The following is a 25,182-nucleotide window of genomic DNA, read 5'->3' as shown; positions in this document are numbered from 1 at the left end:
GGAGATGGTGTCAACGTCGCCCGTGGAGAGATGGTGGGGACCTTGGGGTAGTGAATTGCATCAGTGAATATGTGCCCTGGCCGCATACTGTATAGGCTTGCTTGTCAGGACTACTTTCTCGCACCCGAGGACTCTTCCCGGGACTCTGGGAGCGCGATAAATATGATTTCTCCAAAATTACTTATACTTGTTCTTGTCCCCAACGTCGACGTCTCTGAACAACCTGTATGGAAGTCCCCAACCATGAGTCAACACTACCAGCGAACCCGGTGATCTACGTGCCCTATCCAGCCCCATTGGAATTGTTCGCATTTCCCCCAGACGAACATGACTGGTACAAAGTCCGCTTCCAACAACAAACCGAGAACATGTCCTGTCGACTCGGAGAGCCTCGACCTACAGCGTTGTCGAGGCCGTGGCCAGCCTTGAGGCGTTCATGCAATGGTAGTGCGTCCCATCTACAGTGCTACTACAGCAACAAGTACACCCACGGCACCAGCCATCCCTGCCGCGGGAAGCATGTTAAGCGGCGGACCAATGGCAGCAGTAGCGGCAGCAGCACCACCCGTCGACGATGCCGTCTTCGCAGCTGTGTGTGCAGAAAAGTCAGCAAGAATTCGCAAATCCGCATCGACTCCCGTCGAAAGAAGGCCAAAAAAAAAAACAAAGAGATTGTGAAAATAAAATCGACAGAAACTCACCCGCCGCACTCGAGCTATACGCCGCCTTGGCATCCTCCAGCTTCTGCACTCCCGCCGTCACATACATCTCCATGGACCTCACGGTCGCCGGCGCCAGCGTATCCACGTCCGTCATCGGCACCGTCACCGCCGGGCCGTCCGCCATCCACGTACACGTCACGCTCGCGCTGACCATCGGCGACGGCGTCATGATGGTGCACTCTTCGCGGATCCGGCTCGCCGCGCCCGAATTCGTCGCCGTGTACGTGTAGCCCGCCGTGTCGGGCCCGTTCACGAGCGTGACGCCTTCGGGCGGGAGGTTGCAAGACGTGCTGGACTTGGCGGTGGTGGTGCTTCTGGTCGGGGAGGCGGACGTCGACGACGAGCGGGTGGTGCTGGGGGTGTAGCATTTGATGAGGTACGTGACGGTGTCCGGACTGGCGGTGTTGACCTCGATTATGGAGGCTTGGGGATGGGCCGTGACGCCGATGCGGTCGAGGTTGAAGCGGTTCATGACCGTGGTGGTGAAGGAATCGACCGGTGTGGTGGTGCGGGAGGTGGGGTCCGGGATGGCGGCTGTTGTCGTGCCGGTGTCGGTGGTGGTCGTGGTGCTTGTCTGCGCCGTGGTGGCGCCGATGCCGACGGCCAGGACGAAAACGGAGGCTTTGAGCTGCATGGTAGCTGGGAATCGAGGTCTGATGGGTGCTTGTAGCGAGAAGACAGGGAAGAAGGGTGAAGGCCAGCTTAATACATGGTCTTTGGTTTGTTGGTCTGCTTACTTAATGACGTCACTGCTGTCTTTGCTGTCGAGTGTCGCTGCAAGCTGTGGAGTTGGTGGGGGCAATTTTGAGACGGGCCCCAGCTCTGGTACGTTCATTGTGGCTGTGACCGGGCGTGGAGGCACGTGCCCTCAGCAGAAAGTTGGCGGGGACCCTGAAGAGGGATGTGATCTGCCCAAATGCAGTAAATTTAGACTCGCTTATGTTGGATGCGATCCTTCGTCCGGCTTTGGTGGCCGAGCTACCCGTTCCACCCCCACATCATCCAAGAATGTTAAATATAACGACTCACAAGCTAAGCGCCACGGCTGCAGCGTTGCGAGATGATCTTTACGCCTACACCGCAAACCACATGCGGATGACTCGTGTTTTCGGCGGGCCGAAGGGTCATCTTTGCCCTGCGGAACAGGGTTGGCGGTGCCGCAAACAAGCCCGGGGTGCTTGATATGGAGATGAGGAGTCTGAAGATCAAGGGCCAATATACGCGATCTCAAGAAGCGACATTATGAAGACGAATATAGCGAGACGAAAACAACATTGCATAGGCGGGAGACAATAGTGCTGCACTCCGCGGAGAAGGGACAGATGCACTGTCATCGTCCCCAAGCGTATACGTGATGAAAGACGTGCGCAGGTACTGCATAGAGATGAAAGTCATAGTAGCATATAGTATCTAATTGAGAATGCGTATTTTCATTGTGTAAGCCGGTACCATATCAGGCTGAATTCAAACTGTTCATCACGTTCCGGAGGCACAGTCACAATGTGACAGTTTTCCTCGTTCAGTAACAGCGCCATCATTCCATGACAGCACCGTCATAATATGACTCCTTTGTCATCCTATGACCACACATCAGGTTTGGATTACCGCTTCACTTTTCGCAGTAACAGCATTCAGTCATTCTGGCCTGCGATGACTCTGGATTTCGAGGCCAATGGGTATCTGACTATGAGCGAAGCGGTATCTGGAGAAGAGTGTTGGAGGAACTGAGTTAAAACGAAGGGATCAAGAACGCCTCCAGAACCACAATCTTCAGTGTTCACGATGAGAGTGGCCGTGAGTATCATGCGTCGATATTCGAAGCGAGGCCCGTGCACCGATTCCGGCGTCGCGGCCACAAACTCTTCTTTCATCTTTCTTCTAGGAAGCCCGAAATTAGCACAGCTACCCTACTTTAGATTATCACGTACGCAGCAAGAGGTCGCTTGTTTCATACTAACACTTTTAGGTCTTAGCGGATCGCCGGGAGCGACGCGTTATACAATACGCAAAAAGATACGTAAAATCGGCCGGCCGTAAACGAGGCGGTCCGACCGCGTTCCACCCGATAAAAGAATAGGCGGCTGTCCTACTTGACTTTCTTCTCGACATTCCCTTCTTCTACACGCTTTACCGACGCTCTTCAAACTCTCGTCGCCAGTCTTCTGAGTTCTACATCGCGCCATCTCCTGCCCTCAGACATCATGACGAAAGAAGGATATGCGCCCTTTGACCTTTACCCATACAATCCGGCGAAGCCTCCAGCGTTCGCATTCCTGGGCATGTTCGGGGTCGTGGCTGTGGCTCATCTGGTCATGATGATCCCATACCGATCTTTCTTCCCTCTCCCTCTCATCATCGGCTGCGGAAGTAAGTAAAGAAGATGCAGTTTGGTGAAGAGTCCTTGGGCTAACGTGCAATCATTGCCACAGTGGAGGCGGCCGCTTACTACTTCCGATCCCAATCCCACGACAATACACGACAGACGCTGCCGTTCCTCCTCCAAAACCTGCTACTACTCGCGGCGCCCCCATTCCTCGCAGCGAGCTTCTACATGTCACCTCGCCGCATCGCACGAGTCCTGGGCAGCGAAGACCTGATCCCGAGTCCCCGGCTGCTCACCAAGCTCTTCGTCCTCATCGACATCACCTGTTTCGCAACCCAGGTCGCGGGCGCCATCATGTCAGGCAGTGAAGACGCCACCCAAGCAAGCCAGGGCAAGACGACCATCATGATTGGCTTGATCCTGCAGGTGGTTGCCTTTTCCTTCTTCGCCGCATGGACAGCCTCTTTCCAGAAGCGGATGGGGAGCTCGCCACCGCCCGAGGCCCCGCTCAACGAGCTCAAGTGGCAGCGTTACCTTTACGGTCTCTACGCCGGGAGCCTCCTTTTCATCATCCGAAACATCACTCGTATCATCGAGTACAATCAGGGCTCCGACGGGCAGATCCAATCGAACGAGGCATACCTCTATGTGCTCGATGGCTGCATAATGCTGGCTATCGTTGTCGTCTTGCTGGTCCTACACCCGGGCCAGCTGAGGTACAAGGCTCGCCATGCGCTGAAAGCTGGCCACTTGAAAGAGTCACAGATACCTTTGGTTTGAAGCGTTTGCATTCGGCAGCAGGCAGAGGCAGGCAATGGAATTGCTGAAAAGGACGAGGGCGGTCGCGGGGCGTTCAATGACTGGGATTTTCTCAGGACCGGTAGCGCGTTCAATTGACTACATTTTGGATTACAACTGCCGCAGAAGTGTGACGTGTCCCGACATTTGAAACGGAGATAGTGCTGCTAGTTCGTGTAGATGATTAATATACGTATAAGTGCAATCGGTCAAGTACGCGGGTAGAAGTTCGATGACGCAATTGGTCAAAAGTCGAGGAAGGCGCCCTAGGCTGTAGCGCTGGACCCTGAATCCCCGCACTCAAAACTCACGTTTGCGTCCGCCATCTTCATCAAAATCATCGACCAACCGACCCGCACTCAAAACTCACATTTGCGTCCGCCATCTTGCTCACAATCATCGACAACCGCTTCCGCAATGACATCCCACCGCAAGGAGCTTCTATCTGAAGCCAGCACCGTCGGAACTACTTCCTGCTCACTCCGAGCGGATGTAGCGGATAGTCTCCTCCTTCTCGACCTGCTCAACAACGAAAATGCCGATTCGGAGTTCGAAAGCTCTCTCACGCTTGAGCAACAACTCGGTCGGCTCCTCTCTACGCGTTCCATCATCTCGACGACCTCAAGCTTCGCCGAGCAGCAACAGGCTGCTTCGAATGGCGTCGAAACATTTCGTCTCATTGGCTGGGGAGCATGTGGAGCCATCTATGCCCAGGATGGCTCCTCCTCTGTGCTTAAGCTAGCGAAGATGGACGACCGCCAGCTCTGGACCGACTACCTTATGAATACTCGAGCCTGGGAGGCTCTTAAAAGAATCCCGGAGATTTCCGAAGAGGTTCACATTCCACAGCCAAACTATTACGTGCCGAAAAAGGAGGAAGGATGGTGGGCGAAAAACCAACATTTATTCCCCTCAGACTCTGCCGTTCACTTACCAACGGCTGTCCTTTGTACGCAAAGGATTCTTCCTCTTCCTTCGGAAATTCGAAGAAAACTCATTGAAAAGTTCTGCTCTTCGCGTAACCGCAGCGATGCGCTTACATCTTCCGGCAACAAGGATTGCCTCGTGCGCATCTACCTAGGAAGCCGACAAGGAAAAGTTGGTGGCAAGTTTTTCAGTCTGCGCAACTTCAAATTGCATCTCAACCAGATGATCGAGCTTGAGATGCCGACCTTCCAGCTGGCCGAGTTCATGGCCGGAGCATTGGCGGCAATGCATTGGAAAGCAAGAATAGATGCGAGAGACGTTGAATTCGTCTTGGGTAGTGCTCCCACGTACCCCCTGATCAAGCCTCTAACGCTTTCGGAACTCGAAGAAACAGAGCCAGACACGTATACGGAGATGAAGGTGTGCCGGAAGTCGAACTTTACGCAGCGCAGTGTGCATCTTTGGATGCTTGACTTCAACCAGTGCGGCGTAATCTCCATGGATATGCTTGGAGTCCAGCAGGCGGTCCAGGCGTACTTGATCAATGATCCGTACTATCCTCGACCACCTCAGAGCGATGAGAACGACCATGACCTCGCTCTATGGAACGTCTTTGCGACCAAGTACCTTTGTATCTCCGACGCCATTCTCCGCGAGACTCCGGAGCTTCGTGATCTACCGCGCAAATTCGTTCAGCTTGTTATAAAGGAGCAAGGCGAGAAGGTAAAGAAGCAGAGGGAGGCGGCTACGGCCTCTGCCTAAGCGCTTTGAGATGCATTTGCTTTCGGTTTGTTGCCCTACCCCCGAATGCACTTTGGGTTTCCGGCGCTGTTGTGGCTTTTCTGGATCGGCTGTTTCACACAGTACGTAGCATTACCCTGTTTGTCATCTTGCGTTACACTTGCCCCAGAATGTAGTAGCTCGTAGCAGAATCCGAATAGAGGAGACCTATTACGTACGGCCTTTCAGGTATGCATTTATGCCATGTAATAGTTGACACATTGAAAGCAATTCTGTAAAATGAGTCTGAAATTAACAGCTCCTTTGCAGTTGAACGCCGCTGTCCGCGCCGTTTGGTCCCTTGCTACGACACGGCACTCTGGATTGAATTTTTCTTCGACAACGCAAAAGAGGGCTGCGGACACCTTGCCCTCAGACACCATATCGAGAGGACACGACTGCAGATGTGGGGGGGGGGGGGGGGAAGCTCTGCAAGGCCAACGACTTGGCCATTCCTAAGCAATGCACGCTCCGCAACAGGCCAGACTATATCTACAAAGCAGTATCGCATATCCTCGGCGAAATTGGCAAGCTGAATGAGGAGGCAGATCATCTGGTGGAATCGGCGGATGGAGGCACCGCTTCGTATTCGAAAGATCAGAGCATTGGCGAATCAGAGATTTTGCGTATATCTCGTACTCGCTGAGTTTCCGTATTGAGAAGCAGGGACCCGTCCTACGCGTTAATTTGGCGATCACCCTGACCGTATTATTTTTCTCTGTTGCCCTTTCCGACGTGTCGACCATAGGGAGGTGGCCATCAGCGGTATCCTTCGGCGTAATATCGGCGAGTAATTGACAGTGCATGCAGGCACCGAGAGGGTGTCAATCCTGTAATCCGCATTGATAATATGGGTGAATGACTAATAAGAAGCATGGCGAAGGGGCTGAGGGTGCCCACTTGAGAATTGCAGACAACGTTCTCGACGAGTGCATGATGACAAATGGCATATGCCTGAGTTGGAGAGTGGAAAGTGGGGAGTGGAGACGTCTCCAATCCCCAACTTTTGGCCCGCCTCTCCAACAACTAAGAATCTCAACCGCCGTCATTCCACGGCTTAAGCTCACTATAGTCGACATCTTCTAGAGTTTTGAAGTCATAATGACACATTTATTTGAATCATTTAAGCGTACGCTACTCTGCTCAAGATTCAGCGTACCGGACACCATGCCCACTTCACCATTTGCCGGATGATGGTTGGAGAATACAGCTGAATCATGATCAGTGGGGCGCTAAGAACGAAGGAGTGTCGGAGAGTTGAGCATTTGTCATCAATCTTCGCTGTCTTTCGCCGTTTTCGCCACTGCAACCCAGCAGCTACAATGTGCATTTAAGCAGCCAATCCTCCTATTATCCGGTGGACCAACGATACACCTACAATCTCAACGTATGCACGGCTTTGCACCTAGTATTTCCAAACTGCCAGCTAACTGTTACCACAGGCCACCATGTCCTCACTCCAGTACTACAACGAAGAAGGCGCTGGCCAGAAGCACAGCGACCTCTGCCACTACTCGCAAGCCGTTGTCATTGGTGACATCGTCAAGTGCGCCGGCCAGGGCGGCTGGGACAGGAGCGGGGCTCTCGACGCGAACGACATCCACCGCCAAGTCGAACTCGCATTTGAGAACGTCGACCGCGTGCTCCAGACTGCCGGGCTGCGCGGGTGGGAGGACGTGTATAGCGTTCGCAGCTACCACGTCGTTGACATCGGACTGTCGTTCGAGAAGACGGTGGAGATGCTTAAGAAGCGCATTCCAGGCCATCGACCAATCTGGACGGCCATTGCGGTTCCCGCTTTGGCATTCCCTCAAATGAAGATCGAAATTGAGGTTGAGGCGTATAGAGGGAAGCAGTGAGGATGCTGTCACGAGCAGAGTAAACAAATCCAACTGAATTCGCTATTAACATTTTCTGGGATGAGACTTCTCATCAACGTTCGAACGTGATTCCTAAAACTTAATTATGTTCAGGGTGTTAACATACCTCACACGAGCAATCACGATCGACGCCATTAATTAGAAGCCGCCTGGTGGCTGGAGTTCGGTGCGTCGGGTAGATCGGAGATCGGTAAGTTAATGCGGGGTCGTTGTCTCGGCTGGAAGAGGACGTTGCCGGTCAGTCGATGCCATTCGGCGGCGTATCGCCACGTGTCTCTCGGCATGCAAGGACTCGCTTACCGTATTTAGTGTCTTCGCGGCTTCACACTTTCCATCGTCTCAAACTCCAATCAACGCCATCACACCACATTCAATCTCCACCATGTCGAAACTCTCCGACTTCCGCCTCCTCTGCTTTGATGTCTACGGCACCCTCATCGACTGGGAATCGGGCGTGCTGGCGGGGCTGCAGCCGCTGCTCGACGCCAACAGCGCCAGCTTCCCGCGCGAGCACCTGCTGCACGTGTACCACGAGGCGGAACGCACACAGCAGGCCAAGGACCCCGGCATGCGCTACGCCCAACTGCTCACAACCATCCACCCGCAAGTCGCCGAGCGGCTCGGGCTGCAGCAACCGACTGCAGCGCAGAACGAGGCTTTTGGCCGGTCCGTGGGCAGCTGGCCAGCCTTTCCGGACACGGTGGACGCGCTGCGCCGGCTGAGCAAGCACTACAAGTTGGTCGTGCTGTCCAATGTCGACCGCGAGTCTTTTTCCAGGACCAATGCCGGCCCGTTGCAGGGCGTGCCTTTCGACCTGGTCGTCACGGCACAAGATGTCGGCAGCTACAAGCCGGACCTGCGCAACTTTGAGCATATGCTGCGTGAGGTTGAGGCAGCGTTTGGGATCAAGAAGGAGCAGGTGTTGCAAACGGCGCAGAGTCAGTTCCACGACCACCATCCTGCGAGGGAAATGGGGATAAAGTCGAGTTGGATTGTGAGGCCTGGGGCGGTTATGGGCAACCGTGCTGGGGAGGTCTACGATTGGAAATTCAACACTCTGGGTGAAATGGCGGATGCTCTCGAACGAGAGTAAGAAAGAGTCAGATAGTATACTATGGCGCAGATGGCCACTAGAGGAATGGTATAAAGCATGCTCAACGTCCTCGAGAAACATGAGCTGCAACCGTTGCATTGTTTGTGATCTATATGTAAAATCACGAAATACCATCAAAGAGCAAAGCGAAGAACGCGGGGAAGAATGGAGAGTCCACCTCGTTGGAGGTAGCATAATAGAGCTGTTGCCTGTATAACGCAGGCACTACAGTTTGAAATGTGTCGCCTTTTGTCGTGCAGGGAGATGGTTTGACTGAGTCAAGTGGCAGATGCGTTGGTAGTTGCTAGCCGTATATGGCTACAGCAAGGTTCGTAGGTCTCTTCAGTATGCTCACGCTTCTCCGGGCTTCACTGCACGTGAAAGTCTCGTCAGAAGCATGATTGGTTCATTGTGCAGCTTTGGAACGACGTGGACGCGAGCACCAATGACATTCAATGGCGTCATCGTACAGTTGGACACTCGAGAGTCTTACCATGACATGATTGCTTGGATCTGAGACTGTGAGTGGGCTGCAAGATAATCGCTGAAACGACACTGGTGCTACCCCGCTTCAGTGTCGCTGTCAGCCGCAGAATCCATTTGGGCTGGCCCGGCCCGCCCTGCACAGTGACGCCAACTCCTCCAATCGTGCATCGTTTCGAATTTTTCCAAGCCACAAGAAAGCGCAGACGAGACTCTCGAATCTAGATGCTTACAGTCTGCTCACACGAGATCGAGATAATGCGGCACCAACCATAGAGACCACCCTCAAGATTCGAATTTAATCAGCGAGATTTCCTCCGCTCCACGGTATCGATCTGCCTCTCTTGTCAGAGGCCCACGAAAGATGGCAGATCCACAGAAACCATTGCCCAATGGCACCAAAGCGCCCACCAATAATATCGATGCCGCCCACACAGCACGCTCCGATCAACCCGCAACGCAAGCAGCCAAAGATCTCATCAATGCGGCCAAATTATTCGTTGCAGAACCCAGTTTCCAATACACTTCGGGCTTGCTCGATGAGATCGGTCAGCTTCGCCAACAGCTTCAAGAGCGGGAACAAGAGCTGCTGCAGAAAACCAATGACAACGAGTCTTGCCTCAGATTGTTCCGCCAAGAAGCCACACGCCGTGACCGAGAGATTGTCGCGCGAGGCGATGTGATTGCATCTCTCCAGTCAAACATCCAGAAACTCGAAAAGAAGATCGACAAACACGGTTCGACAGAGTCTCAGCTACTCAAAAAATGCCAAGACGTGATGGATCTGTTGAATACGGAAAGAGAAACCTCAAAGGCATGTCATGAGAGCCTTTCGGCTCTCGAGAATCAGTTGGCCGATCAAGTGCAGCAGACCGAAGATATCAATGCGCACTTTGAGCAAGCCGAGGATGCGAAGAAGCGCGCAGAGTATTCTTTGAAAAGAAAGAACAAAGCTTATGCCGATCTGGAAAAGCAACTGATTAGAGCTGAAGATGAGCTAAGGCATCTTCAACAACTCGGAGTGGAGTTGGTGGATGAAACCTTGGATGAGACGTAGGTGCATCAACGTGCACACATTTTATCTCGGGATACTTACACCTATGACCAGCATATCTACCCTGGGCGGCTTATGGAAACCTGCGATCGAACTGATTAGCAGTCAGCTGGGAGAAGACCTCGACAAGGTGACCCTAGAGGTATTTCAGATTGCATACTGGCGTTGTTCAAATACTAATGAGGTGCGACAGTACACCTATGCCTGGACAAAGTTGGACAGCCGCTTTGGCAGTACTCCGATTCCCCGCAGCAACTCGTACACCGCCAAGGTCATCCGGATAGCTGCAGCTCTGAGCATCCTGGCGAACTTGGTCGACGCCTTGATTTTCCAGCCAACATATCATCTACCGCCGAACAGTGGCATCCGAGAGCTACTATTTGATTGCGCCAGTGTGAAACAGGAGAGAGAGGCCCTCCTACGCAGCATGCTGTTGGCCTTGCCCAACGAAGAACAGGAATCGGAGAAAGCCCGCAGAATTGATGAAGTCAGCACCGAGTTGATGAGCCACATTCAAGATCTTATACTTGTCGGACAGCGCACCACGTTCAGAGCAGAACTTGAGCAAGTCATCAGCACGATGCAGATGAAATGGGAGCGCGTTCAGCACATCGAGCGAGTGGTGGAGCCCATTTTCGACCTTGGTTTCTCCTCTGATTTCCAGTGTCAGTCACTAGAGCCAAGTCTGCCTGGCCCCGAAAGCGGAAAGTCGATCGACCACAGCGTCAGCCTTGGGAATGAAGAGGTGCAATGCTTGGTTCTGCCCGGAATCTTCACCATTGAGGGCGGAGCGGTAATGCAGATTGTACCGGGAACAGCTCTTTCGGTAGCAGAAGCAATGAAAGCCGAGGAAGAAATAGTGGATCAGCGCGCAGTCTCCTCTCAGCGAATAGCATCAAGCCGACGTCGGCTGTCTCTACACTCGCAGCGGCCATCGTCTTTGCAGGGAGGTCGCCTTACGCGATCTGCAACTCTGCAAGGCAATCCTTTTTTGGGACAGTTTCATTTCTAATTGGGATGAAGATCAGCGTAGGTAAGTAGCACGTACAAGTCCAATATTCAATATAGCTTTGGTATTTGCTGTTGTTTTGATATGCCTGGCTTTTATGACTTGTTTTGCGGTTCCTTACCTTTGAAATACATCCACCATAATTTGGGTATACCATCTTCGAACAACCCACCTACAAGACCCACTCGCACCGAACTCACCCACTCCAGATTCCCCAGGAAAAGTCTGAGCCTCGACCACCGTAGCAGCCAAGACAGCCTACGCCATCGACGTAGCCACGACCCCAACCTTCATCTCAACAGGTTGTCGACTTCGGCCAGAGCTTAGCGGGCTGGGTCAGGATCATATTTCACGGTGGTGTTGACGTACAGCGAGGTCTTGAACACGGCCGGCGAACTGGACCTGCCCGCCGCTGGGCCTCGATCCTCAGCGCGACTCGGTCATTCTTGCCAGCGATGAAGACACGTGGTTCGAGACAACATTGACTATCCATGGCTTCCGCTACATTGAACCCCAAAGCCTCGACCACGCATACGGGCAGGAGCTGGCGGAGGTGACTGAGCGGCGGTATCGGTGACGAAAAGTACACCGTCAACACCGATCTCGACTGGGGCGAGTGGCCGGCATGAACTTGTACCTTCAGCCCCTGGTGGGCAATCCATGCATCCCAATTGCGTATCTGGAGCTGTCAGAACCAGCTGCACAAGGGAAAATGGCATCGTCGCTCTATTAGTGATGGTCTTGTTCGCAGTACGTAGACAACTGGCACTGGGATCGTACAGTTCTTAGGCAACAGAATAGGGATAATGGCTCAATGGTCAACATCTCACTCTACTTAGGCACATCGCGCTGAGCGGACATTGTAAAAGTAGCTAAGCAAAAGAAAGAAGAAGACAAAAGCAAAAGGAGACTCCTTTGGACGGACGCCTGCGCCATTAATGGAACCGCAATCCCGTTTCCATCCCTGCTCCCCCGCTTCAGGGAAACGTGAAGAAGACCTTGACCTCCTCATGGTCGCTGAACCGACGATAGTACTCGGGCGCCTCCTCAATACCAACCGAAGCCGTGCCGATGTACTCCGCCGGATTAGCCCTCCCACTCGCAATCAAATCGATCAGCTGTCCGGCAAGCGGCAGCGGATCAACAATGCCGCTCTTGAAGCTCAACCCCTTGGCGAAGAACTCGGCGGCAGAAAAGGTGATGTTGGTGTTGAGCAGCGAACCGAGCGGCGAGCCGCTGCCGTTCGTCGTCGGGAGGTACACGCCGACCTGGCCGATGCCGCCGCCCTGCGCCGTGACCTGCAGCATGTTGGAGATGACGATGCCGCTGTCCGTCTCACCGTCGCCGTTGACGGCCTCCATGCCGACGCAGTCGACGGCGCGCTTGACGCCGGACGGCTCGTGCTGCATGATCTGCTGCACCGGGTCCGATTCGGCGAAGTTGATGGGAATGGCGCCCATGCGCTCGGCGATGGCGAGGCGCATGGGGACGTGGTCGACCGAGTAGACCTTGGATGCGCCGCGCATGAGGGCCGTGTACACGGCGATCAGGCCGACGGGGCCGGCGCCGAAGACGGCAACGGTGTCGCCGGGCTCCATGCCGGAGCGCTCGACGGCGGTGTAGCCGGTGGGGAAGATGTCGGAGAGGAGGACGTAGTTCTGTTCCATGGTGGCGTTGGTGGTGTTGTGGGTCAGCGGGACCGGGATCAGGCTGTCATCGGCGAAGGGTACGCGGGCGTATTCGGCTGCAAGGTACCCGCGGGCGTTAGCGAGGTCTCTCTCGTCGGCGAGTTGTGCTTACCCTGCAAGCCATCCAGGCCGGCACCCACGCCGAAAGACTCCCATTGGCGGGGCTCCAGGTCCAAGTGGCCGCTGGCGACGTTGTCGGGGATGACGACGTAGTCGCCGACGGCCAGCGACGACACGGCGTGGCCAATTTCGGCGATGTAGCCCATGGCCTCGTGGCCCATCTGCCAAGAGGGAACGTCGCCCTGGTACCCGTGGTACATGTGCATGTCGGAGCCGCACAAGGCAGAGGTTGTGATGCGGACGAGGGCGTCGGTCGGTTCCTGGATGGCCGGGACGGGCATATTCGTCACGTTGACCTGGTATGGAACGCCATAGTACATGACGCCACGCATCGTGCTGACGTTGAGCGACATTGTGGTGGGATCTGAACGAAGGTGATGGGATCAAAGCCGTGGATGTGCTCGTGGAGAGATACAGACCAGCCAGCTCGACGACCATGGTATTTATGCTTTCTCTCTGAAATTGGCTTGCCTGTATAGGATGTAAAATGATCCCTGGCTTCCGCGATGCTGCGCACACATTGTGGCTATGCGTGAGCACAGTGGCCATGCACGGGGATACCCCGACTTGGCATGCGCTCATGTTTCCCAAACATCGCCCTCGGATCCACCTGTGCAATCGAGCAGGTGGAGGTAACACTGGCCACCGGTGCGATAAGAAAGCGACTTTCCGGCAATATACAACGGAGTTAGACGGAAGCGTCGACAAGTGACGCAGTGTTGCTGCCTCCGTCGGGCGAGGCAGAACTTCGGCTGTACAGGACGTACCGCGTGTCGCCAATCACAAGTCATTCTTCTATGCTTATGCGGATAAACGGTCCAGGCAGTGCGGTGTGACATCGTACGAGTTGCTTGATCGCAGAAGCCTAAACCGCAGCAACGTAGGCCACTCTCTCCGTCGGGATTCGTCCGATTCGTTCTTGGCTCTTTTCGTAAGGGACGTATGTAAAATAGCCGACCCGCTGCCAACCCGGCGATCTATGCTACCTTGACCATTTGTAGTTAGCGGGCTACTAGAAGCCAAGTACCGACCTTTCTTCTACCCTGGAGATGCGGCCCTCGCCGGGCTTGTCGGTACTTACTGCTCTGCGCAACACCACATCACCAGATCAGATAGCAGAATCAGCATCACAGCCCCAAAACCTCCAAAGCTAAGAACTCATGGTTACAGAGCCCAAGCATGACGCAGCGGTCCTCGGAGGTTCAGCGTGAGTGGCCGCTGCGCCCACCGAACTTTCACCGCAACACAGCCCAACTACCGAACTTTAATGAAGACGTGTTTTCGATCCCTCCTCAGCCACAAAAAGCTTCGCGCTGAAGCTCGAGGCTATAATTGCATCTGAGCGCATTTTACAGCAGGGAATGAGCTTGATTACGCGCTCGTAGAGGAGCAAGCGAGGAGAGATGACGTGAATGACAGTAAAGAAGAATACCAAGCTGGTACACTAAGCTCGAAGTTCCGATCCTCCGCACGCATATTTACTCTGTGCTACACCGATGAAACATGATGTTTATCTTGAACGTCAGTTGACCGACTGCAGTGATCATGAAGAGCTTCGCGATCTCAACCACAAACTATAAAGAGAACTTGCTGCACTTGTCCAACAATTCGAGAACTACAGATGATATTTCTCGATACAGTACGGAACAGCCATTGGACGACGTTATTAGCTTGCTCTGTGGACATGCTGGGGAGCCAGGTGATCACATGGTGAAGCTTCTGTCTACAACGGTTGGCGAGTCGAGGGCGCTAAATGCAGCTTTGAGGTACTCTGAGAAGATTCGGCCAACATTTCGGGCTCTTCCTCTGCAGATTACGTTCTCCGATTTCCGAATATCTTCCTGACCTTCTTCGAATACGGTGTTTGTAGATGCACTGACATGCAATCCGCGCAATCTTGAACTTTGCGACATCCGTTTGCCCTCCCCTTCCAGATCGGGACTAGCGCATTCTCTAACACACACATGAACGGGCGCATACTCACCCGGATCCAATAACTGAAGCAGGCGCGCTGAGTAGTGCTTTAGATTTACGCCTTTGAGTGAGTGAAGTATCAGACAAGGGAGCCAGATCGCTGCTGGTGCAAACCCATGCATGCGATCTTTTTCCGCGCTGGCCTAGACGTCATGGTTGCTCAGAGCACCGGGCATCCACCCCGCCGGGCACGCGTCTTGCACGTCCCATCGCGCGACGTCTACGCGCCGAGCCCACGTGTCAGTCACGTCCACGGTCCCTTCACCCCACGTCGCGTGCGCGCCAACCAGCTCTGGCGAACAACGATCCGCCCGCCGCGAGCCCTCACCCGTCCGCTTAGAAGCCGCGCCTGCTCGCCCCCGCCGTGCGACTGCGACAGCCACCAACCCAGCCGCACGCCGCCAGCCACCGGCGCAATGTAATCCACCGCACTGCACTGCGCTGCACCACGTCTCTCAGCAGCCAGCTTAATGCAGCCGTACGCAGCAGCGGGTAGGCAGGAGGGCGGCTGGGAGCGCTCGATGCTATTTTTGCTGCGCACGCAAACCAATGCTCAGCCAGCCACCCGCACCCCAGCCGACCCGCATTCCCGGGCGGCGGGCACGAAGGCGCGAGGCCAGCCACGCACACATACATATGGAGCGGTAGCACGAAGACTTGCGTTGCTGGCTCGCGCCCTCGTTCGTTTTCTCGCCAGCTGGCTCTGCTTTTGCGCCGGTGCTACCCCTCGCCCCTTGTGCCTGCAGGCGCTGTTTCACGCTCACCATGTGGTCACGACGCGGCTGCGGCTGCGATTCGCCCGTGCGACGCCCGCTCACTTTGGGATTTTTGCATCTGCCAATGCTGCCTCATGCAGGGGCAGTTGCCTTACATAGACGCGCCGCACATGCTTTTGCGTGAGAGAGTGAGCGTCTGCACGATCGGGTGAGGCAGAAGAAGCATGGCGGGAGTGCTCGTGGATCCGTATATCATAGCACGAGGACCCGCTCCATTGTCGGGAGCCTATGTAACTTTGTTCAGACACTCGAGAGCAACAATTCAGTTCGCTCGTTCATGAAACATCTGCAACTCATCATGCTCCCGTTACTCGCCCCGCAGCACCTTGCAGCTCTGCTGCCGCTGTTCCTCTTCCTCGCCCTGGCGCATGCATCCACCCAATTCTCCGCTGCCCTCGCCGACCTGCCCACCCTCAAGATCGAAACGACCGGCAGCAAGATCACCTACACACGCGACGCGTTCTGGGCTGGCGCCGACTTCTTCTCTCACTTCGACTTCAAGACCTCCTCCGACTACATGAGCTCGAACATCGGCGCCGCCGACCCAACCCACGGCTTCGTCAACTACGTCGACGAGACAACCGCGCGCAACACCAGCATGGTCGACATCACCGCCGCGGGCAACCCACGCTGGGGCGTCGACACGAGCTCGACGTACAAGCCGGGGCAAGACTGGGGGCGGCCGAGCGTGCGGCTGGAGAGCAAGCAGACGTGGACGCACGGGCTCTTCATCTTCGACATCGCGCACATGCCGGGCGCGGCTTGCGGCATCTGGCCGGCACTGTGGACGCTGGGCGCGGGAGAGTGGCCGGCGGGCGGCGAGGTCGACGTGCTGGAGAACATCCACCTGGCCGCGACGAACCAGATGGTCGTGCACACGGGCGAGAACTGCTCGCTGTCGACGCCGCGCCGCGCCGCGCTGGCCGGCCTCGAGGGCAACTGCGCCGGCAGCGAGGGCTGCAGGGTGCGCGCCACGACCGCCGACAGCTACGGCGACGCGTTCAACGCCAACGCCGGCGGCGTCTATGCCGTGCAGTGGACGAGCGCCGCCATCAAGATCTGGTTCTTCCCGCGCGATCGCGTCGAGAGCGAGGTCGGCGAGTGGCTGCGCGACTTGGATGCCGGGACGGCGCTGGATATCGCGAGGTTGGGGCTGCCGCAGGCGGCGTTCGCGGGCGGTCGCGGCTGCAATGTCGATGAGCACTTTGTCGAGCATCGGCTGATTTTTGACACCACGTTTTGCGGAGATTGGGCGGGCAACTCGTGGCCGTCGAAATGTCCGTCAGTGGCAGGGAAGAAGAAGAAGGAGTCGTGTGAGATTTACGTCGGAGCACACCCGGAGGCGTTTGAGGAAGCGTACTGGGAGGTCAACTCGGTGGCCGTTTTCAAGGAAAGCGAGGTGGTTGGGACGCCGGTTTGACGTAGAGCAGAGCGCCTCATAGTATAAAAGTTTTTTCTATTTAGTTTTGAAATGCGCACTTGGCCCTGCGTCAAGAGCTTGTAGGAGGATGAAAACAAGTCATTAAAGAGGAAAGCACAAAAGGAAAGAAGACCGGGGCACTGATCATGTAAATCATAGCTCACGGGTTGCCTGGTCGCGAGAAGAAGCAGCAAGACGAAATGCGGCTAAGGCGCACGTTTCTCATAGCCTGGGCATATGTGCATTGCAACCGGACGGCGCCATGGCCGCCAAAGCGCGAAGCGCCTACCAGACCACAGCAATCTGTTCCACAGCGTCAAGCCGGGCAACCATCCAGCCCCGTGCCATAGCTAACTATATGGTTGGAGTTGTGCTTAATGACAGCAGCCGCATGTTGATGGTCGAAATAAGCTCGTGGTCGAGCCAAACAAGGTGAGCCAATAAAGCGTTGGTCGCCGTAAGCGGGCCGAATCGTGAGGTGCGTTTTAGGGCAGATGCGGCGCTATCATGTTTGAAACGAGGACATTACTTGCGAACATTAGTAAGGCTGATATGAGCGCGGGTTCTTACGAGCGGGCGGGCGCAAACGAGGACCCCGCGTCAACGAGGACCCCGCGCAAACTGCTGGCAGAGAGCCGGTGCGGCTGTTGGAAAGCATGGGGTGAGGCGCGACCAGGCAGCTGCGATCGACGCGCTTTTCTCTGCGCTAAGCCTATTTGAGAAACTTTTCGCGCATCAACTAAAAATCCGGCGCTAGCGCCCTCGCTTAGCGTGCATTTAACCCTGCCCTTCTTGTCGTGACCGCCCCAGCTCCCTCTTCCTCCGCAACAACTTCAACCTCGGAACAGCTTAAGCAATTCAATTCACCGTTCGGTAAGTCTCAATCTCTGCGCCTGCCTTAGTTGCGCACGATTCTTATTCCGTCTCACTCATCGTCGGCCTTGTGCTAACACCACCCTTCGTACTTCCCTAGGCTGCGTCGGCCTCGCGCTTCGGCGTCCCTCTCAAGGTACCTACCTATCTTCGGGAGTCATCGTCACGTCACTTCAAGAAACAACGAAACACCGTGTCTTTCTCGTGGGCGGACCGTTTTGGATCAGTCCTACCCGCTAAAGGCCCGCGGGTCAAAGGCCCGCACTTTCGTGATCACCTTTAGCGGAAGGGCTGGGGTCCGTCAGTGGCACCTGGGAGAAGTGTAAGGCTCCCGCTGAGATCAGTGTTGGCCAGTTCCTACTCCGCTAGAGCCTTCTAGTGGAAAGGTCTGGGGTCAGGGATGTGGCACTCCCGGAGCTTCGACCAGCAGTCAACTAAGATCGATGACTCGATGTCCCGCGTTTCTTGTGGTGGCGTGCGATGGCTTCTCGTGGAACATGAGCCAAGGCTGCTCTAAAAGCCTGGGTGGGCGGGATCCTCAATTGAGGGGCCTCCTTTTTTTTTTTAACATTTCGTCGACCGACTTGGATATACTGACACCCTTTTGCAGATGGCCCGCTCAACGCCCTTGGAGGACGTCATCGTTGATCTGCCTGAGTGTTCTGCTCTCGTGTCATGGCGATGCCCTTACTCTCAACAAGACTTATTCATCCATCACACCGGCGGGCAGAACAGTGTGACTTTCTCCGCCGCTGTCGATGGACATAAGCCGACCGCTACCTTCCGACTCCGTGTCCCCATTGTTCTGCAGAACCGCCCCGGACACTACACGTACATCTACGTGTATCTCTCGCCTCACGTCATCCAGGGAATCGACGACGATAGAGACGTGCCTGAAAGTGTCAGACACCCCTTCGACGCCAACCCGGCTGGGCTGAAGTTCCGCATGAGCGATCGACCTTTCTTGGTCGTTCCGTCAAGCTTTCCTGAGACGCCGCTGGTGACAAGGTACGAGAGCTTTGGTCACGTGCTGAAGCTTCTGAACTCCCTCGCCCAAGCTACCGTCATCACTGTCTTTCGGCACGAGGGCGATGGTGGCGATTTTGTCGATGCTTTGCCTGACATCGCCTGGGACAAAGCTAGCTGGCCACTGACTCCAACCCCCGAGGACCTTGCCTACTTGTACAGGGGCGAGGGCGGTCGCTTCCTTGCGCTCGCACACACCCTGCCGCCACCTGAAGGCCTTTCTAGCAGCCTGCCATCGTACGACCAAGCTGCGCCTCCTTCTCTGCCGCCCCAATACCCCGAGGAGCGTCTGCGTACCGAAGCGCCCTCAGCATCCCTGCGTGACAAGATCAACCAACTCATGGAAGCCCAGAGGCAAGAATTGCAGGAGCTAGTTGCTAACGAGATGCCCAAGGAGACTGCGGGAGCAGCATGGAAGCAAGATGATCTGTACAAGCTGCGTGAGACGATCAAGGGCAGGGTTGGCACCACTCTGGATGATTTGGAGACTCGCCTGCGCGCCATGGTCGACAAAAGGGCCAGAGACTTGGTCGAAGAGGCCTTCTATGCATTAGTCAACACACCAGCCGAATCTTTCGAGCGCATTGACGACCAGGTGATGGTTACCCAGCGGGAGATGCATGACAGCATTGGTCAAGCGATGAGGGATGTTTCGGATAAGATCCGGGGTGAGATCGATGAGACGGCGACTGAGTCCCCGCTCGAGTAGACATGATGGAATGGCATTGATGAGAAGATAATGCCCAGACGTAGAGGTGAGCTTCTTCAATCTCTCTACGTCGGCACATGAAGCAATTCTTTAGACAAATTTCCAAGTTTGAGTCATCTGTGAATGCACCTGGACACCGTGTTGGAGTACGCCGACTTGATACTCAACCAAGCTGAAGCCATTCCCACCCGGTCCGCCCTACTAATATACCGGCAGCTTAAACGCATCCAACTCATACATCCACGTATCGATCGACTCCTGATCATAAACGCAGTCAAACGCCGTCCCATTCCCCGACCACAGAGGCCTCAGCGGCCAGCGGCAAATCTCATCAATACCACGGGTGCCATTCAGCGTCGCGGGCGCCACATCCTCCTCCACCCACTCAATGACGCTCTGCAGCGTCGTCTGCGGCCACCCGCCATTCGGCTGGTTGGCATTGGCGCCGCAATGGCCCGCGCCGGGCACGAGGAACAAGCGATAAAACGCATCCAGCTCGGCCACGCTCTCATTGTAGCCCAGCCCTGGGTACGTCACGGCCCTCACCGACTCGTAGTAGCGCACCGACGACGCCGTCGGGATCGAGTCGTCCTGCTCGCCGTGCACGTGCAGCACCTTGCCGCCCGCGGCCCGCAGGCCAGTCAGGTCCGGCGCCGTCGTCTGCAGCGAGTCCAAGTACTTGGCCTGCCCGTACGCCATCCAGGAGACCAGCGTGTCGTACGTCACGTTGTCGAGCGAGGGTAGGGTGGATGCGTCTTGTAGCTCGAGAAACCGCGCTACCCACTCCCCGCCGAGCCCGCTGATGCTGAGCCCCCATGTGTTGCTGGCTGCGTCGTAGGCCGTTGTCGCGTCGGCGAAGCTGGCGCCGGGCTGGTAGGAGAAGTACGCGCGGCGCCCCTGGCTGTCGTGCAGGCCGTCGAGGATGGCGGCGGCGACGGCGACGGCGGCGGCGGTGACGGTGCCGTTTTGCGCGGGCGCGGCGGGAGCGGGCATCTGGCGGCGGGAAAGGCCCGGGGGGCCGGAGGCGGCGGTGGCTGCGCAGGAGTAGGGCGCGCCGACGGTGCTGTTGATGTCGAAGTGCAGTTTGCACAGGTCGGAGCGGGCGATGACGCCGTCGGGGTTGCCGTCGAGGGCGTCGCACGCCGCGATGGTGAGGTTCATGATCTTCTCCAGCTCGCAGGGTGGCGGGTAGTAGTCCAGCGTCTGCTCGATCGTGTTGGATGTGAGGTGGTTGACTTGCTGCTGCCCGTAGCGGAAGGCGGGCGCCCCGATGGCGGCGCCGTCGAATTGGGAGGCGAAGCGTTGGAGTTGCGACCAGCCTTCGCGGCCGCCTTCGGAGCAACCTTGGTAGTAGGAGTAGAGTTTAGAGGCGGATGGGACGCTGAAGAAGTTGCGGGTAAATTGTTGGCCGAGGGTGGCGAGCTCGTGGTGGGCCTGGTAGCCGAACATGTAGACGGCTTGCCAGTTGATGGTGTTGTTGGCCAGCAGAAAGACGGCGTCCCATTGCGTGTCAAAAGATCCAAAACCGCCGTCGGTGATGCCCGAAACGGCGCCGACGATGATGCCAGACGGGCTGTATTGGGCTTGCGAGTTGATGGCCAGTCCCCCGCCGCCGGTTGAGAGGTAGCGGTTCTGGAACATGTCTGGGGCGGGAATGAGGTAGGAGACGTGGACTCTGTCGTTGGCGATGCCGTTGTGGGAGTAGGCGAAAGTCACGTTGCAATAGTCAATGACGGCGGAGGGGTACCATTCGGAGCTGACTGAAGAGTTGGTAGTGATGGCCGTTTGGACCGACGTCTTGTCGATAGTGATGCCCGGGTAGACATCGTCGGCAGGGAGTGCTGACTGAGCGTAGGACGTGGTGCACACATCGCTGAGCGACGCAGCTCTCACAGCGGCGAGGGAAGCGGCAGTTGCCGTGGCCCAAAGTGCGAAGGGCATGGCTCTGGATGAATCAGTGTAACAAGAGAAACAGAGATAGAATGAAGGTGGTCCGCGATGAGCCGCTTACAATGGCTTGAGGAGCGCTGGCAAATTTTTATGACCGACATCCAGTTCTTTTATATTATTCGTGCTTGAGTCGGCGGCCGAGGGTAAATCAATTGCCTGTTCCTCTCCATCGCTTCCCCTTAACCTTGGCTCGGCCTGCCGTGTCAGAACCGTCAAACGGCCGTCGCTCTTGCCTTCCCCGGCTAGCGCCCAGACGGAGCTCGGCGTTACAGCAGGTCCCCCGCATTATTGCAAGAGGTTGTTTCAAGCTTATTCCGAACCGACACCGGGGTAGTCGTTATCGCCGAGCATATTATCTCCGACCCGTTTCCATCCCGAGCTCGACGCATTACCGGCTAATGAAACAACCATATTGACAGAATCAAACGTTTCTGCTCTTGGGAGGTGCCTTTGTTGCAATGCCGTGAGAACCTTGCGCGCTTTATGGCATCTCCTTTGGTCCCCTTACCTTTTCTGCAGTATCGTACTCACCACCGTCGGTGAGATACTCGGAGAGTTTGGCTGACTGAGATTGGAGTACTGACAACGAGGTATATCAAAGCAGTTCCGGAGTTTATTCCAGGCGTCAAGGACAGCGACAATGCTCGCCCCAATGACGAGAGGGTTGACAGACTCTACGTCTAATATGCCATGCGAGCAGAAGCAGCAGATGTGCGAAGAATGAGGTGGTAGAAGTGTCACAGGCTTGGACGGGTAAGTTGGGCGCCGGTATGCGGGGCTGAAGCCGGCGGATAGTGTTGGTGCCTGCTCGTGTATCAAGGATAGGCCGCCTTGTCAGTATGGCCATATGCATGTACCAGTAAGCTCTCGTGAAGCTTTCGCCCTAAAGAAGTGCAATGTGGTGTAAAAAAGAAAGCAATGACAGAGCAACATCGTCATGACTTGAAGCGCGCCATATTGCAGCATGTTCCGCATTTGTAACGACATTACCGTAGCTGTCATACAATGCCAGCTCCAGTTCTAAGCTAGCGGAATCCGAGGAAATCCATATGTCATATATTGACACCCGCTCGTTGACGGTAGGTGCAGAAAAGCCCCGCAAAGGACGCCAACCCTCTCTCACGAAGTTATGAGACAAAAGTCTCAGTGCGCGTATGATTTCCAGTTTGTAGACATCCATAACATACTAAATTACCACTTTCTGTGGCTGGAAGGCCGAAGCAAGATACATAGAGTAGCTGTGGACGTGAAGGTGATACCAACATTGGTTTGGCCAATACTGTCCATATCGTCTACCTCAGCATCCTCAGTTCATTGAACCCTTGTCCGTCAGCCATAATCTCCCCAGGCATAGCCATCTCAAGCCTGTTTGGGAACCAGCATTGGAAGTACTCGCTCGAGGTAGGGCTCGTCACCAGCAGTTTGAAGACCAAACGACTTCGGCTTGATCCAGCAGCTTCCACAAGGCTATTGAGGAACTGCATGGCGTAGTGCAAGCCGCGCGCATGCAGCTCCTTGTCCAAGTAGTTGATGCCATCTATCATGCAGATGATGACACCGGACGCTATCCTCTTCACCAGCTCATCGAAGAGCTGGCATAGGATTGGGACATCGTCGGTTCCGATCAGCTTCAAATCTGCAGGACCGAGAAAGTCCAACAAGCCAGGTTCTTCGGCGTGGAAGAGGAGCAGTTGAGCTATGAGGGAGCGCATCATGCCTGAAGCGCCGCTTAAGCCGTCGTCCGGGCCGGAATGGAGTCGACAGAAGAAGGCCAGCGGTTTTGCGTGCTGGACGTCGGCGACTGTTCTGGCCAGAACGGCGCACATGTAGCTGAGTGGTGATGCTACGTCACTCTGCACCGCATTCATGTTCATGCCGCTGAGGACGAGGGTCCGCGACCGTGGGGCTTTGAACCATTCTCCGAACCGCGGGTCCTGCATTACTGTTGAGATGCGACTTTGATGGTGGGTGCTCATGGTGCGGCCGAAATGGAGGACGACTTCTCTCTCAAAGCCAACTGTGTCTATCACCTTTTCCAAAGGGTCTGTTTTTGGATCTGTGTCGGCCAAATGAAGAGTTGAAAGTAGCTGTGGAAGGCTAACGACAGGCTGTGACGGCTTGGCCGAGGCAATGATGGCTTGTTGAGTCTGCAGGATCTGGGTGAGCTGCTGTTCGTTACGTGCATGGAGTTCTCGTAGCCGCTCGTCCTGTAACCTCTGCCGTTCCAGTAGCGCTGAGGCTGGTCAGCAACCGCACGTCATTGTTGAACGCCGTCTGGACTTGCCGTCTGCCTCCCTCGCCATTCCGCGAAGGAGGTCTTCAAGTGTGCTGACCGTTGCAGACATCTTCTTGAGATCTCCAGTCTGCCCGTCGATCTGGCCATGTACGACTTCCAGCATTCGCCCCACCGTGACAACGTTTTTACCTGTATCGCGCACTTCGGTGTGGAGGCATGCCCGCACGGCACGATCGAACGCTTCGACTTTTTCTCTGACATTGTCTGTCACAGCAGCTTGAAGCTTTCTCCCGTAGTCGTCCTGCTGCATAACCGCTTTGACAGGTTCGTATAGGAATCCGCGTACTAGCAAAGATGTGCTGTTAATCCCATGTTGTTGTTAGTAGCATATATATGACGTAACTTACTTCCTGTGGATTTCTCGATCCACTTCGTAATCTCTTCAACTGCATCAAGTATCGCAATGTACAGATCCTCGGTCTTCTGTCGTAGCTCATCGTTCCATGCATACTCGCGGATGTATGTCTTAGCATAGTCGATTTCGACCTCGAGGGCCTGCAACGATCCCAGAATAAGCTCCCGCAAGTCCTTGTTCCGCCTCGCCGCTTGGTACACCAAAGTCAAACCGCCGCAAACTGCGCCGAGATAGTCTCCAGTGGGAATGAGGACGGTGAGGAACTCAATCCTACAAGCCATATCCCCGACGAGCCGTCTCGTTCTGCGAAAGGGGTTCTTCCATGACTTTCCTTGATTCGCATACAGGTCCACGGCCTCTTCTGCCTCCTTCCGCACCGCTTCCCATGTCGTGCAGGAGTGGAAGGCTGTAGCCGCATGCGTGTCCTTGGTCCGAGAAAGAAAAGCTTGCATGTAAGCAACGTAGCGCGTTTTCCTGTCCTGCAAACTTGGAGAGTTTAACGCGTGTCGATCCCGTGTCAGGCTGGCGGCTTACGCTGTAGAAGGTAGGGGAAGCGGGCGCTGCCTTATCGCATCTGCAAGGGCCCAGGCGGGGTCGACATTAGGAGCGTTGTGGACGATCCAGCGACCGGTATCGTCAACTGGTTGCAGAGCCTGTTGTGGAGCCATCGCGAGTGCCTTTTGTCGTTACTTGCGAGATGTGTCCTTGATGAGTTACGCTTATCCGTGCTTGGTGCCTCTTTTATCGTTGAGAGTGGGGGAGTGTTGCTGATCTCACCTATTGCGCGACGACACGTTTGGCCCCCGATTTGCCCAGCGTTGAGGCTGGCACATACGTTATCGGTAGCACTTGCGCTTGGTAATACACGTCGAGTAGTGAGATTTTAGTCCCCATATTGATTCTCCCTTTTCGGAAGGTATTCCGAT

General features: G+C 55.5%; 10 protein-coding genes across 10 annotated transcripts; 7 read left to right on the top strand and 3 right to left on the bottom strand.

Annotated features, from left to right (window-relative positions):
• Nucleotides 1-2,923: 2,923 nt before the first annotated feature.
• On the top strand, nt 2,924-3,825 carry SLS55_010341 (uncharacterized protein; the record flags this gene model as incomplete). Its single annotated transcript, XM_066781725.1, has 2 exons — nt 2,924-3,089; nt 3,152-3,825. 2 exons carry the CDS (start codon nt 2,924-2,926, stop codon nt 3,823-3,825), a joined length of 840 nt encoding a protein of 279 aa, XP_066628008.1.
• Nucleotides 3,826-4,260: 435 nt separating this feature from the next.
• Nucleotides 4,261-5,532, top strand: APN2_2 (Class II abasic (AP) endonuclease; the record flags this gene model as incomplete). Its single annotated transcript, XM_066781724.1, has 1 exon — nt 4,261-5,532. The coding sequence occupies one exon, from the start codon at nt 4,261-4,263 to the stop codon at nt 5,530-5,532; it is 1,272 nt and encodes a 423-aa protein (XP_066628007.1).
• Nucleotides 5,533-6,998: 1,466 nt separating this feature from the next.
• On the top strand, nt 6,999-7,409 carry SLS55_010339 (uncharacterized protein; the record flags this gene model as incomplete). Its single annotated transcript, XM_066781723.1, has 1 exon — nt 6,999-7,409. One exon carries the CDS (start codon nt 6,999-7,001, stop codon nt 7,407-7,409), a length of 411 nt encoding a protein of 136 aa, XP_066628006.1.
• Nucleotides 7,410-7,812: 403 nt separating this feature from the next.
• Nucleotides 7,813-8,523, top strand: SLS55_010338 (uncharacterized protein; the record flags this gene model as incomplete). Its single annotated transcript, XM_066781722.1, has 1 exon — nt 7,813-8,523. The coding sequence occupies one exon, from the start codon at nt 7,813-7,815 to the stop codon at nt 8,521-8,523; it is 711 nt and encodes a 236-aa protein (XP_066628005.1).
• An 847-nt stretch (nt 8,524-9,370) lies between these two features.
• SLS55_010337 (uncharacterized protein) lies at nt 9,371-11,072 on the top strand (the record flags this gene model as incomplete). The annotated part of the gene is made up of 3 exons (XM_066781721.1): nt 9,371-10,059; nt 10,115-10,202; nt 10,254-11,072. The coding sequence occupies 3 exons, from the start codon at nt 9,371-9,373 to the stop codon at nt 11,070-11,072; spliced, it is 1,596 nt and encodes a 531-aa protein (XP_066628004.1).
• A 974-nt stretch (nt 11,073-12,046) lies between these two features.
• SLS55_010336 (uncharacterized protein) lies at nt 12,047-13,230 on the bottom strand (the record flags this gene model as incomplete). Its single annotated transcript, XM_066781720.1, has 2 exons — nt 12,047-12,813; nt 12,870-13,230. 2 exons carry the CDS (start codon nt 13,228-13,230, stop codon nt 12,047-12,049), a joined length of 1,128 nt encoding a protein of 375 aa, XP_066628003.1.
• Nucleotides 13,231-15,904: 2,674 nt separating this feature from the next.
• On the top strand, nt 15,905-17,047 carry SLS55_010335 (uncharacterized protein; the record flags this gene model as incomplete). The annotated part of the gene is made up of 1 exon (XM_066781719.1): nt 15,905-17,047. The coding sequence occupies one exon, from the start codon at nt 15,905-15,907 to the stop codon at nt 17,045-17,047; it is 1,143 nt and encodes a 380-aa protein (XP_066628002.1).
• Nucleotides 17,048-18,530: 1,483 nt separating this feature from the next.
• SLS55_010334 (uncharacterized protein) lies at nt 18,531-19,655 on the top strand (the record flags this gene model as incomplete). Its single annotated transcript, XM_066781718.1, has 1 exon — nt 18,531-19,655. One exon carries the CDS (start codon nt 18,531-18,533, stop codon nt 19,653-19,655), a length of 1,125 nt encoding a protein of 374 aa, XP_066628001.1.
• A 201-nt stretch (nt 19,656-19,856) lies between these two features.
• On the bottom strand, nt 19,857-21,596 carry SLS55_010333 (uncharacterized protein; the record flags this gene model as incomplete). The annotated part of the gene is made up of 1 exon (XM_066781717.1): nt 19,857-21,596. One exon carries the CDS (start codon nt 21,594-21,596, stop codon nt 19,857-19,859), a length of 1,740 nt encoding a protein of 579 aa, XP_066628000.1.
• A 1,301-nt stretch (nt 21,597-22,897) lies between these two features.
• On the bottom strand, nt 22,898-24,537 carry SLS55_010332 (uncharacterized protein; the record flags this gene model as incomplete). The annotated part of the gene is made up of 3 exons (XM_066781716.1): nt 22,898-23,838; nt 23,875-24,186; nt 24,249-24,537. 3 exons carry the CDS (start codon nt 24,535-24,537, stop codon nt 22,898-22,900), a joined length of 1,542 nt encoding a protein of 513 aa, XP_066627999.1.
• Nucleotides 24,538-25,182: the final 645 nt, after the last annotated feature.

The sequence above is a fragment of the Diplodia seriata genome, assembly GCF_021436955.1.
Source record: "Diplodia seriata strain FDS-637 chromosome Unknown scaffold_12, whole genome shotgun sequence".
Classification (NCBI taxonomy): domain Eukaryota; kingdom Fungi; phylum Ascomycota; class Dothideomycetes; order Botryosphaeriales; family Botryosphaeriaceae; genus Diplodia; species Diplodia seriata.
This window is presented reverse-complemented; position numbering and strand designations above follow the sequence as displayed.